The 13,815-nt window shown below is 39.4% G+C and overlaps 1 protein-coding gene across 1 annotated transcript in view; it reads right to left on the minus strand.

Annotated features, from left to right (window-relative positions):
• Window positions 1-2,631: 2,631 nt before the first annotated feature.
• LOC102488869 (interleukin-36 beta) overlaps window positions 2,632-13,815 on the minus strand; it is a 12,611-nt gene continuing 1,427 nt past the window's right edge. Inside the window, exons 2-5 of the mRNA XM_006156681.2 lie at window positions 7,154-7,279; window positions 6,718-6,825; window positions 3,575-3,714; window positions 2,632-2,844 (exon numbers count right to left, since the gene is read on the minus strand). Coding sequence (XP_006156743.2) covers window positions 2,632-2,844; window positions 3,575-3,714; window positions 6,718-6,825; window positions 7,154-7,279 — 587 coding nt within the window. The remainder of the gene's footprint in view (window positions 2,845-3,574; window positions 3,715-6,717; window positions 6,826-7,153; window positions 7,280-13,815) is intronic.

The raw sequence follows: 13,815 nt of genomic DNA on the forward strand, positions 1-13,815 counted from the left end.
TCCTGTCTTCAGCTGTCAATAGGTTCATGTACCTACTGTTTGAATAGAATGCTAACCTGTTTCCAGGCTTTAAGTTTTAAGCAAATTTCCTTACCAATTCAAAACTGAACTAGAAATGGAAAATTATTGATGATAACATGCATGATTAAGCCACTATGCAGTATATTCTGGATGGGAAGCCACATTTTGTATGCCGCGACGATGCTTAGGGGATGAATGTAAATTAATTAATTAAAAAAAGTTTCAGGGGAAAACCATGAAAATGTTTTTTTTTTTTTTGAAATTAAAAACAATGCATATTTGATGACTACAGTAAGCTATATAGCCCCAGCTAGGTGCTTTTTTATAGTATGTTCATTCTACTCACTGAGTTTTATGCCTAAAGTCAGACTTGTGTTCATGGATATGTATATATCAGCTGCACTTGCTATTGGAAATATTTAGATTAAGTTCATTAGCAAATCAATAAAAAGGGGGGTAAAAGGCATAGAAAGCAACCATAAACCATGGATACCAGAGACAGTGTGGAAGGGTGGTATACGGCAGAGGGTGAGAGATAGGGAATCAAGGATGGCAACACAAAAAAGCACAAAATATACAGGAAACAAGAAATGGAAAATTATTTGTTGATGATAACACATATGTTGATGTGCTTGATTGAGCCAATATACAGTGTATTCTGGATGAGAAATCTCATTTTGTATAATGTAATGATGTATAGTGAATGAATGTAAATAAATAAATTTAAAATTAAAAAAGATTAAAAAAATATGGAAAAGTATGAGCAGAGGTAAAGAGGGGAAAAATCTAATCTATGGTGGGCAGAGTAGGAGAGAAGAGAAGTTTGCTTTTCTTGACACAAGAATTAACAAGGGTTAACATCAGAATGATGAAGTCCTGCCAGAGTTTAGGAGTAGGAGCTGGAGAAATTAAAGTAGCAAAATGAAAGAATTCAATGCAGGGATGTATTCTGGAGTTCAGCCTTTCCCAGGGCAAATAAAGCTTAATACATATGTGACCCTCTGAGGAATTATGACGAATGTATCTCATTCTGTGTAATGGAAGATTATAGTTATTTTCTAATGGCTTCTATCCTCCATTGGCCAAGGATTCCTCCTTTCCCCACAAGTGGCTGCCTTTCACTGCCAGATTTGTGTACATGTGATTGCCAAGCAAGTTCTTGCAAGTTTTCTTCCTCAGTGTGTCCAAAGAGCTTAGAGCTTGGAGAGAGGGGCTTTGTGAGGCTGACATGAAGTACTGCCAGATAACATCTTCTCAAAGCTGGTTGGACAGCAATGATTGGAGTAAAACGTATGTTAAGAGGATTTAAGGTGAGGTTCAAAGAGTATCCTGTACAGAATCGTGGGCCATGAAGCAGCAGGAGGTAATGCCAGAGGGAGAACACTGGGGCAGAGCAAGCAAGGCTGAGAAATTTGAACTTAGCATTGGTTACCTGTTGCAAGATCTGGTACCCATACTGATTATATGCAAAGAACAATGTCTCCTGAGGGAAAAAAGTCTATCATACTTATTTTCATGTTTAGATAAAATAGCATATTGCAGTCTACATGTCCTTGGTTAGTAAATTTGCAGGTTACATCACAGGCTTTAACCAGATGAACCCTTACAAAATAGGCTACTGATTTTAAAATATTTCCAGAATGAAACTGTAAGTTGATTCTACACTTGGTTCTAAGGAGTTGACTGAAAGATATTAAAATTGATATAAATGATTCTTTGATATCTGAATTAATTCACATTCACCATGGTTAATAATTAATTTTAACCAAAGTATAAACTGTGTGTCAAATTATTACCTAATGCTATCATGAATCCACTGAGAAAAGGAAGACATGTAATATTTTATTTTCACATGAAATTCATCATTTAGATATGCATTTTTTGGGTTTGTATCATAACATTTATATAGAATTAATAAACGATATTATTCCATTGATAGGGTCACCAGAATCCACATCTAGGGCAAGGATTGGCAGAACAATTATGAAGGGGATTGTATGCAGAAACATTGGGAATTGGTTTACCTGGACTTGGCAGCTGAGTGGATGGTGGATCAAGATCAGAAAAGAATAAAGAATGACTCTTTGGTTTCATTCTATTGTTATGTTCAAGTGGAGACATGGTGCAGAAATCAATGTCTGGAGGTAGAAGGATTTTAGGTGACAAGAATGTGGTGGGCTATGGATGGGCTGAATAGCTGATAAATTCATAAGTGCAGGATGGTCCCTTAATATGACTTATTGTGTTTTCTTTTTTTTTATTTTAAAAATTTTGTTTACAGAGATTTTTTGCTATAGAACACGTGTGCTCGCCAGACAGAGACAGAGACAGCTACAGCGACAGCGAGAAATCACTCCCCAGGGAGGGTGGCCATGTGGCAATCCTCTTCTCCATTTTCCTCTTGGGATTTTAGGCATGCATGCACATGTGCCCAGTGTGAGTTTCAAGATGCTGGGTCCAGGACTTGAACTGTGGTCAACTATGTGGGAGTCCAGCAATGTAACCATTATGCCATCTGCTGGTCCTGACTTATCTTGTTTTCGTACAGAGGGGTCTCTCAACAGTTCAATTTTCCATCTTGGAGTTAGCCATCCACAGTTCAGGCTAGATTTAATTGTCAGAGTCTAAATAGAAGTTAGTCTTTTTATTTGTGCCCCTCTCCTGGGTGAGAATGACAGGCTCTTTTGGCGTGGAGGAGGTGGCTATGAACCAGCCAGGGTAGGCGACTGACTGAAAGACAGAGGTGGAGCCTTCTTTATTGCGGAAAAAGAGAAAGGGCTTCTCCGCTTTGTTCTGTCGGTAGAGATCCATGATATTTTTCTCCTAGGAGTGAGAAATAGACTTGTTAGATAGGAGGACTAATAGCAATAGGAATGACTGTATTCCCTAGAGATAGAAGCTGGAGGCATAGACAAATGAGAGGAGGCCATTGGGCTGCTAAAAAGGACCACAGATTTCCAATAGCCTGGCTCCACCCGTGAGTGGCATCTCTGTCCCCATGGAATAGAGGGAGGTTCGAACTCTTTTTTTGGGTGTTCCTGGTATATACTCATCAGCAGGCCCAGACCAGCCGTACTTGGTTCCAACATCCCATGGGTTTATACAGTACAGCTTCCATCATTAACTGAAGGATTATCTTCATAACTACAAATCCTGCTCTTAGTACATCAACAGATAAGTAGTCTTCAAGTCCAGACTAAAAATTCTTTCCATTCATCTCTTGTGCCATACAGTGACCTTTGCTTAAGTGGGAGCATTTATCTCAGAGGATAAATCAGGCTTGAGCATGAAGAAGTCACCCTACCCTAGCTTTTCAGAAATATTTTTATGGGTGTGTTCTTTGGTTTTCAGAGGACCCATGCTCTTTTATTAAAATAAATGTCATACCCTTTCAAAAGGCAGCATTAACTGATTTGAGGAACACCAGGGCAGGTTTTCTTCCTTGCAATGAATGATCCAAGATTGCAAGGATATTATTTTTATTCAGTAACGTATGAATGAAGTAAAAAGTCCATTTAACAGTACTTCTCTCACCAGCTGCATGAAAACTCACCTTAAGTTGCAAAGTAGGCTTGCCCTGAACATCTGCGCAGAAGAGACAGATATTTTTGTCCTTGATTGCCAGGTAAACTAGGTTACCTTTTTTTTCATCACGAAATTCTTCATCTGTACAGTCTATGATATCCAGAGCGACTGGGAATACAAGGAAAATGGAAATGTTTTCAGGTTCCAGACAGCGAGAAGTTTAGTTTTTCTGGTCTGGCACTCAGTTCTCTCCCTAAGGGGATGCTGAGAATCCTAGATTTTCCTACAGACCTCTACCACTTAATCATATGGCAGACGTGGTTGAGACCCCTCTCTTGTGGTCTGAAAACCTGTTTCCTTTCCTTCCTTACTATAAGAACCTAAATTGTTAAACCAGGGCATAGTATTTCCTAAAGTAAAAATAAAATTTCCCACCATATTTGCTGTTAAATATGGCCATATACTTAAACAGTAGACCCTAAGTTATAAGTGAAAGTGTTGTGTGGGATTTCCAGGAGTTGACTGAGCGAAGAGGAGCTACTTTTTTGTAACTCTTTTATCTTACTGCCCACCTCAAACACTTAGGTGATGGTTCAGGTGACTTTGAGGCTAGGGAGGCAGAAGAGAGAATCCTCGGCCTCTGGTGGGATCATGTAGAGAACCTACCAGCCTGGGTTTTCCACTAAGGCTTCTTCACACAATAACAAACAAACAAAGAATTCTGTCCTATTTAAGTAATGGTTATGTGTATGTTCTCTCACTAAGAGCTTTAATTCTGATCTATTGGGTCATTGAGAAAGTCATGATACATTTTTGCATAGAAAAACATAGAAACATATGTCATGACTTTCCCAATGATGTGATAATTTAGTGGAGGAGTTACAGGAGTGGTACTGGCCCTGAAGTTTAGTGGTTAAAGGAGCTGCATTCCACACAGCCAATTGTGGTTGAAATCCAGGGCATGTGCACATGTGTGCCTCAAATCTTGAAGGGATAGAGAAATGGAGGAAAAAGAATTGTCATGTGACTGTGTTCCACTAAGCAGTGCTTTCTCTCGTGTGCACGTGTGTGCATGAGCGCATGCACCCTCTGGCAAAACAAACAAACAAATGGAAACCAAAACAAAACGAAAACTAAAATGTTCACAGGCATTTGAATGTTTTGCTTCTATACTCTTGGCATGGAATGAATCCGATGACAAGATAATTTTGTTTGTTTGTCTACTCAGAACAAGGCACTATCTGGTCACTGGAAATTTAGCTGAGGACAAGAGAGACAACATTACCCACATGGAACACATAATCTCATGACAGGAGAGAGATGTAAACAGAGAAATGACTGAAACCATAGTGAAATGCAATACTTACATTGGGGAAAGTGAGGAAAGCCTGGGACAGTAGGAAAGAGACCAGATTCAGCTAGAGAAATTAAGAAATACCTATCAGCAGAGGTGAAATGGAAACCAAGAACCTAAAGCTAACAGAAACCTACTACATGAAGAGATGGGAGTAACATGGTAGAGTGGTTTTAGAGGGAGAGTGCTACAGAGAAAGGAAAGGTTTATGTGAGGGTCTTCATAAGTTCAAGGTTCTAAGAGGAGACTGGTGCCATGAGGTCTGCCTGGGTGTTTTTGTCCCCCCACCCACAAACAAACACATGGGCAAGGTATTAGTCAGTGAACCTGGAAAGAGGGCAGTTCTTGATCCTCTGTGAAGAATGGAGAGGAGGCTCCATAAATGAAGCAGGAGGGAGGACAATGAGGAAGGGGTGGCAGGGGTGCAGGTGGGGAGTTGATATCATCTTGTTAGTAAATCATAGTTTGCACATGAACTCATCAGTCCTTGCTAACGAGCTGGATGGAGAGCAGATAAGAGGAGAAATTAAGGATGCCTCCCATATGTTTGGCTCTAGCAAATGAAGTGGATGGTAATGCTGTTAACAGAGACTGTTAGCAGTTTTGAGAAAGAAGGAAGACCTATAGTTCCATCTGAGATACAGAAGTCAGAGATGTCTGAGGATGTGAGTCAGTTGGGCAGAGGATATGTGTCAGAAACATGAATGCTGGAGAATGAGCATAGAGCTTCAGGCCAAGAGAGCAGCTCACGTCCCTAATTAGCTTATATAATGACAGCAGACTGAACTCTGAGGAACCCCATTATCTGGAGATTTCAGAGAGAAAGTGGAGTCATAAAGGAAAATACAAATTAGGAAGCACTAAACCACAGGAGAATGAATATTCTTACAGAAAAAGAAGAAGGAATGTGATAAAGAAGGGAAGTTATCAACTGTGGTAATTGCAGCAGCGGGGTCAAATAATATGACAATATGCTTCCTATTATTGTTAGGAAGTGTCCTTTGGTTTTGGGTTCTGGAAGGCCATTGGTAACCTGGGAAATAGCTTCAAAGGAACAGTCAGTTATCAGTTGAGAGGTTAGAGTGCTGTGATGTAAGGGTGAGTAGAAGTGAAGAAGAGGCAAATTCTGCAGCCAACTCTCCCTGGAAGAGTTTGGTTATGGTTGCAACAGGAAAATGGAAAGGTAGTAGGAGTAGAATGTGCAAACCAAGGGAAGGTTTTTAGTGTGATGGATGGAGGTGCTATTTTATAGCATTTTTGCCAGATCCAGTAGACAGACAGAGGTGAAATATGCTGGGAAGAGAGAAATTAAATTCCTCTCTTACAGTTCTGGAGAAAGGGAGAGAAGCTGCAATGGACTGATTTTTGATGTGGGAGGGATTATTCACCTATTGAGAGAAAAGAAGATGCCAAGGGAGAAAGGTATGTAGGTTTAGTGATAGAAAGATGAGAGAGGTTGAGATTGAGGACATAGGTAAGTGATAGCTAGCACATAAAGAAGAAAACTGTGAGGAGAAGGTCAATTGTTGCTTGGAAAGATAACTCAGAATCTAATAGTGTGTGTGTGTGTGTGTGTGCATGCACATGCATGTGTGTTTTCTGGTAAAGGGAGCTGGCAATGCCTTACACCCTCATTTCTAGGTATATGTTTGTCTGTGTGGAAGAAAGCACCTTGCTCTTCCTTTCCCTTCCTCTGGACACTGGGTTGGTGCCCAGAAGTTTGTGAGATTCAGGGCCATGCTCCTATGGTCTAAGTCTTAACCCCAGTGCAGCTAGTGTCCCTTCAAGAAGAACCAGTAGCTTAGATTGTCACTCACCAGGCTTGACACTGTTGGTAAGTGGAGCCGCTGTTAAAGAAAGTCCATTCAGGACCCACACCATCTGCTGGGAATCACGAATCCTGAAAGAGTCAGGATATTTCCTGGCTGACCGATGACAGAAAAACATAAATACATGTGAGTTTATTAACTTCAGGACTCTGATTGCATCCTGGTAATAATGGCTTTGTTTTTCCATGCAGTATCATAATTATTTAATTAGGAAGACCATTTCACCCACTGCTCTACCAGTCTTGTCTTTCTCTGCAGCAATGGTGAGTAGATACCTTTTGCTCAGGGAAGAGAAATCCATGGCTTATTGCCTTTGCCAGTAACAAAAAATTTTGGAGAGTCGAGCAGCAAAGCAGATGCCATTGGTATCTTTCACTTGAACAGCATTGAAAGAGCGAGGATGTCTCTCTGTTGGTGGTCGCACCAATTCTTCCCAGGTCAGCACCTCCAGTTACCATACACAGGTTACCAGGGTCAAACTTGATGAAGTCATTAATCTTGCCAGGCTCTGAATTAATCTGAATGGTGTTGTTCACCTTGATGAGAGGATCTGGATAGTAGATGATGTGAGCATTATGGGTCACCAGGTGAGGGATTCTTTTGTGCCCACAAAGATTTTTCTCACTTTGCATAACTTGTACTTGGCCTTCTCAGGTGTAATACAATGGACAGCAAAGTGACCCTGGGTCAGCAAAGTGACCATAGATCAGATGGAAATTCTCTCTGATCTTGTCAATGTTGATGGCATTTACAAAACCAGCAGGGTAGGTTATGTCAGTACAGACTCTGCCATAAATCGTAATAAATAACTGCATGCAGGTCATCTTCACTTCATCTCCTGCTAAGGTATCCTTAAGTCTGTCCCTTAGGAAAATGATGAGAGGAAGACATTCCCTCAGCTTGTGGGAATGAGCGGATGGATGAGGAGCAAACACACTGGTCAATTATCCAGCATCCAATGTGGTGGAGTTGCTACCTGCTTCAGATGCTTCTTAGGGCCACAAGCCATTGCTGTGCTAGGAACAGAAAGAGGGTTACCTTCTTCTGCTGTGCAAAGAAAACTGGTAATAATGGCTTCTGAATTCCTAGGAATAGGCTTACTCCTCTGATAGAGTGGATATAAGATAAAGGGTAGGTCCAGTCAGTGGTGTAGTGGCTAAGGTGGCTGGATCCCACTGTTCACCTACACGGTTCAAGTCCTGGGCTCGGCAGTTTGAGAAACATGCCAGGCACATGTATGTGCATGCCCAAAATCTGAAAAGGAGAGATGGAAGAGAAAAGGTTGCAGTGTGACTATCTCCCATGCAGGGAGAGGGGAGGTGCTTTCTCATTGTGCGCTCTTTCCTCCCTCTCTCTCTCTCTCTCTCTCTCTCTTTCTTTCTCTTCTTTCCTTTGCACATGCCCTCTAGCAAATTAGAAACCGAGATAAAGAAAACCATAAGGCAGGGGCTAGTTTGTGGGTCAAAGCATCTGAACTTATCTGTACCCATTCACCAAGAGAGTTTCAAGATTCATTTTTTTTTTTTCTAACAAAATTAGTGACATGGCTTTTCCTGACTGATAAAGCTTCTGGCTAGTAACAAATACCCCATATTTAAACAGATGATCAGTATGCTATTTTTCTCTTTATCCTTTTTATTCAATAAACAAGCAATTATAAATACAGATAATAAAAGGTCTAAGTGCCTTAGATTTTGAAACACAGATTTCTGGGTATTTTTTTTTAAACCAGTTTTAAGTTCACTGCTCATTGCCAGTAAATATATTCACATGGTTGTACATCACCACCATCCAGCTCCTCCCCTGGCCCCTGGTAGCCGCCATTCTACTCCTTGAGTCACCTCATGAATGGAATCTTGCAGTATTTGTCCTTTTGTGATGGTTGTATTTTACTCAGCACAGTGTTCTCAAGGTTCATGCATATTGCACCTTGTGCAAAAAAATTTTTTCTGGGGATATTTTGATCAGTTACTTTGATTGAAAGGTAATTTAATAAAATAATCTTGTTTATACTCTCTAGTTTCTTTCAAATAACTGCCTCATCAAATTAGTTATTTATTTTTATTTTTAATTCATTTTATTTTTATCCTTCTTTTTTTTTTTTTCACTATAGGGCGCGTGCGCTCGCCAGACAGACAGAGAGAGACATAGAGACAGAAAGCGAGAAATCACCCCCCAGGGGGGATGGTCACGCCGCAATCCCTTCTCCTCCATTCTCCTCCCGGGATCTTGGGCACGCACGCACATGCGCCCGGCGTGAGTTTTAAGCCACCGGGTCCGGGACGCGAACCACGGTCGACTGCGTGGGAGTCCAGCGACATAGCCATTACACTAACTGCTGGTTCCCTCCTTCTTCTTTTTGTAAACATTTGATCACTATACATAATTTGGCTTGTAAAGAGAATTTACCCAATATAAATTTATGATTCCAGACAAATTCTTTTTTTTTTTTTTTGATAGGTTTTTGTTACAGGGCGTGTGCGCTCGCCAGAAATACAGAGAGAGGGTGAAAGAAAGCGAGAAATCATCCCTAGGGGGTGAAGGCCATGCTGCAATCCCTTCTCCTCCATTCTCCTCTTGGCATCTTGGGCACGTACACGTGCCTGGCGTGAGTTTAAGTCATCAGGTTTGGGCCTCTAACCATAGTCAACTACATGGGAGTCCAGCGACATAGCCATTACGCCAACTGCTGGTCCTGATTCCAGACAAATTCTATGATTGTCTTTTCTAGATCTGTGAAGAATGTCACTGGTCATTTAATTAGAATTGCATTAAATGTGTAGATTAATGTAGGTAGAATTGCCATTTTGATTTTATTAATTCTTCTAATCTTGGAACATGGAATGTTCTCCTACTTTTTTTTGTGTCATTTTCAGTATCTTTGAAAAGATTTTCATAGTTTACTTTGTAAAGGTCTTTGACTTCCTTAGTTAGGTTTACCCCTAGGTATCTTATACATATACATTTTGTGGTTATGATAAAAGGGATTCCTTTCATCAGTTCTATCTCATTCAACTTGTTATATGTATATAGAAATGCTATAGATTTTTGGATGCTGATTTTGTATACTGCCACTTTAATGTATTCATTTACTACTTCGAGAAATTTTTTCATGGGAACATTTGGGTCTTCTAAGTATACCATCATGTCATCTGCAAATAAAGAGATTTTCAACTCTTCTTTGCCTATTTGAGTGCCTTTTATATTATTCTCTGTTCTGATTGCATTGGGTAAGACTTCTTGCACTATACTGAAAAGAAGTGGAGAAAGTGGGCAGCCTTGTTTAGTACCAGTTTTTAGTGGAAAAACTTTTAGCTTTTCCCCATTCAGTATATTAGCTAGCTTTACTGTGTTGAGAAATGGCCCTTCTATCTAATCTTGCTAAGAGTCCTAATCATGAAGGGATGTTGTATTTTGTTGAATGTTTTCTCTGCATCAGTTGACATGATCATATGGTTTTTCTTTCTTTCTGTTAATATGGTGTATCATGCTTATTGTCTTATGTGTGTTGAACCACCCTTGCATCCCTGGAATAAGGCTTACCTGGTCGTGATGAATAATCTTTTTTATATATTGTTGGATATGACTTGCAAGAATCTTGTTGAGAATCTTTTCATCTATATTCATCAGAGATATTGGTCTGTTTTCCTTTTTTTTTTTTGTCATGTCTTTATCTGTTTTGGGAATGAGGATGATGGAGGTTTCATAAAATGAATTTTGGAAGTTTCTTCCTTTTGCATCTTTAGAAATAATTTGAGCAGAATGGGGGTTAACTCTTCCTTAAGAGTTTTATAAAATTCAGAAGTAAAGCTATCAGGACCTGGGCTTTATTTATTTATTTATTTTATCAGAAGATTATGTATTACTGGTTCAATCTCCTGGTTGTTATGGATCTATTCAGGCTTTCTCTGTTCTCCTGATTCAATCTTGGCAGATTATATGCATGCAGAAATGTGTCCATCTCCTCTATGTTCTCTCATTTGTTGGCATATAGTCAGTCACTCATAGTATCCTCTAATGATGATTTGTATTTCTAATGTGTCTGTAGTAATGTTGCCTGTTTCATTACATATTTGATTTATCTAGTTTCTTTCTTTCTTCTTTTTAATCAGTCTAGCTAATGATGTGTCAATCTTGTTAATCTTTTCGAAGAATCGGCTTTTGGTTTCATTTCTTTTTTGTATAGTTTAGTTTCTATTTCATTTATTCTCTCAAATATTTATTATTTCTTTTTGCCTGGCACATTTCTTGTTGTTGTTTTTCCAATTCCATGAGGCATGATATTAGGTTGCCTATTTGCCACCCTTCCATCTTTTTCTTATGAGCACTTATTACTATGAATTTCCATTTTATGACTGCTTTTGTGGTGTCCCATATATTATGGAAACTCTTGTACTCATTATAATTTATTTACATAAAATTTTTGATTTCAGATTTAATTTCTTCAGTAGTTGAGAAGTCATTCAGAAGAAGGTTGTTTAGTTTCCATGTGTTTGTGTATTTTTGAGGATTTTTTTCCTGATTAATATCAAGTTTAATTCCTTATGGTCATAGAAGATGCTGGATATAGTTTCTATGCCTTTGAGTCTGTAAAGGCTTGATTTGTGTCCTATCATATGGTCATTCTTTGAAAAGGTTCAATGAGGGGGTGAGAAAAATGTATGTTCTGTGGTCTTAGGATGGAAAGTTCTATAGATATCTGTCAAGCCCATGTGATTTACAGTGTCATTTAGATCCTATATCTCTCTGCTTATTTTTTGTCTAGAAGTTCTGTTTAAAGGGGATGTTGAGATCCCCAACAATTACAGTGTTGCAATCTACCTTTCCATTTAGCTCTAGCAATCTTTCCTTCACACATTTAGGTGCTCCTGAGTTGGCTGCATAATTTATAAGCGTTATGTCTTCTTGATGAATTAGCCCATTTACTCCTATGTAATATCCTTCTTTGTCTCTTGCTAGAGTTTTTGTCTTAAAGTCTGTTTTGTCTGAAATCAGTATCGCGACTCCAGCCCTTTTTTAAATTTCTGTTTGCATGGAATACCTTTTTCTAGCCCTTCACTTTTAGTCTATGTATGTCTTTCTCCATAAGATGTGTTTCTTGTAAGCAACAGATAGAGGGTTTCTGTTTTCTTATCCATTCAGCCAGTCTGTGTCTCTTGTTAGGAGAATTAATCCAGTAATGTTAAATGTTATTACTGACATTTCCAAACATATTCCTATTATTAATGAGTCATTTTATTTTTTTTCTCTTATGTCTGTCTGATGCTAGTTTTCCTGGTATAGCACTCTCTTCAGAACTTCTTGAAGAGCTGGTCTGGAGCTACTGAATTATTTTATATATATATATATTTTTTTTTTTTTTTTGAGAGGTTTTTGCTATAGTACAGAGAGAGACAGAGAGACAGAAAGTGAGAAATCAGCCCCCCCTCCAGGGGAGGTGGCCATGCCTCAATCCTTTCTCCTCCATTCTCCTCTTGGGATCTTGGGCACGCATGCACATGCACCCGGCGTGAGTTTTAAGCCACCGGGTCCGGGACTTGAACCACGGTTGACTACATGGGAGTCCAGCGACACAGCCATTACGCTAACTGCTGGTCCTTATTTTAGATTTTTTGTTTTTGAGAGGTTTTCACTATAGGGCGCGTGCTCTCGCCAGACAGACAGAGAGAGACATAGAGACAGAAAGCGAGAAATCACCTCCCAGGGGGGATGGTTACGCCACAATCCCTTCTCCAGTTTCCTCTCGGGATCTTGGGCATGCACGCACACGCGCCCAGCGTGAGTTTTAAGCCACCGGGTCCGGGACTTGAACCACGGTTGACTACATGGGAGTCCAGCGACACAGCCATTACGCTAACTGCTGGTTCCCTAGATTTTTTTTTTTCATCTGAGAATGTTTTTATCTTTTTTTTTTCCCCGTATAAAGGATAATTTTGCTGGTTATAGTAATCTTGGTTGACATTGTTTTTCATTTAACACTTTGACTATATTTCCCCATTCTTTTTTTGCCTGTGTAGTTTCCAACAAGAGGTCTGATGCTAACCTGATAGGATAAGCTTTGTAAGTCACTTGATGTTTCTCTATTGCCAATTTTAGTAACTTATATTTGTCCATGGTTTTGGCCAATCTGGCTATGTGTGCCTTGGAGATCTTCTTAGAATGATTCTATTTAGGGTCCTTTGTATTTCTTGGGTCTGGATATTTGAATGCCTTTCTAGGTTTGGAAAGTTTTCTTGGAGGATTTCATGGAATAAATGATCAATGCCCTTATTATTTTCTTCACCTTCTGGAATACCAATTATCCTGATGTTTGGGCCCTTAATGGTATTGAATATTTCTTGTATATTGTCCTCACTTTTCTTGGTTATTTTCTCAGTCTTCTTGATAAATTTTTCCAAGTCAGAGATTTTGTCTTTCACTTTTGAGATTCGATCTTCTACATGATCTAATCTGCTTTTAATACTTTAAAGGTAGGTTTTAATTTCCTGTATCACAGTCTTCATCTCTAACACTTCGGTTTGATTCTTTTTTTTATGGTGCCCATTTTTTCTTTCAAATTGTGAAAAGACTTCCTCATCTCCTGGAACTCATTGGCTCTTTTCTCTTGCATCTCATTTAGTTTTGTCACTATAAATACTCTGAATTGTTTATATGACATTTCCACAAGTTTCATTGTGTTGTCTGTGGATTATGAGGAATTGATGTTTTCTCTTGGGCAGAGATACTTTGTTGGTTGCTCATATTTCTTGTGCCTCTGTGATGGTTTCTAGTCATCTGATGATTTATACATTCCTTCCTAATTTCTTCAAGTTAATTCAGAGCATTCAAAGATGTGTGGTAGTAGGTAATCGGTGACCTCTCTACTTCTCTACTTCTCTGATGCTCATCAGCAACCTGCACTGTTGTCATTTGTCTTGGAAGATTCAAAGTCCAGCCTGGGACTAGAGAACAGGTGCCCTTGAACTGAGCTGATAAGTTTTAATTCAGGAAGAAGGAATTCAGAGGCATGTGGCAGGGGATAAGCCAGAGTCTCTTTATATCTCAGTCTCCCTGAACAGGAATGGATGTCCAGCTAGGTCAGGGAGG

This window comes from Tupaia chinensis, unplaced genomic scaffold (assembly GCF_000334495.1).
Source record: "Tupaia chinensis unplaced genomic scaffold, TupChi_1.0 Scaffold000511_1, whole genome shotgun sequence".
NCBI classification, from domain to species: domain Eukaryota; kingdom Metazoa; phylum Chordata; class Mammalia; order Scandentia; family Tupaiidae; genus Tupaia; species Tupaia belangeri.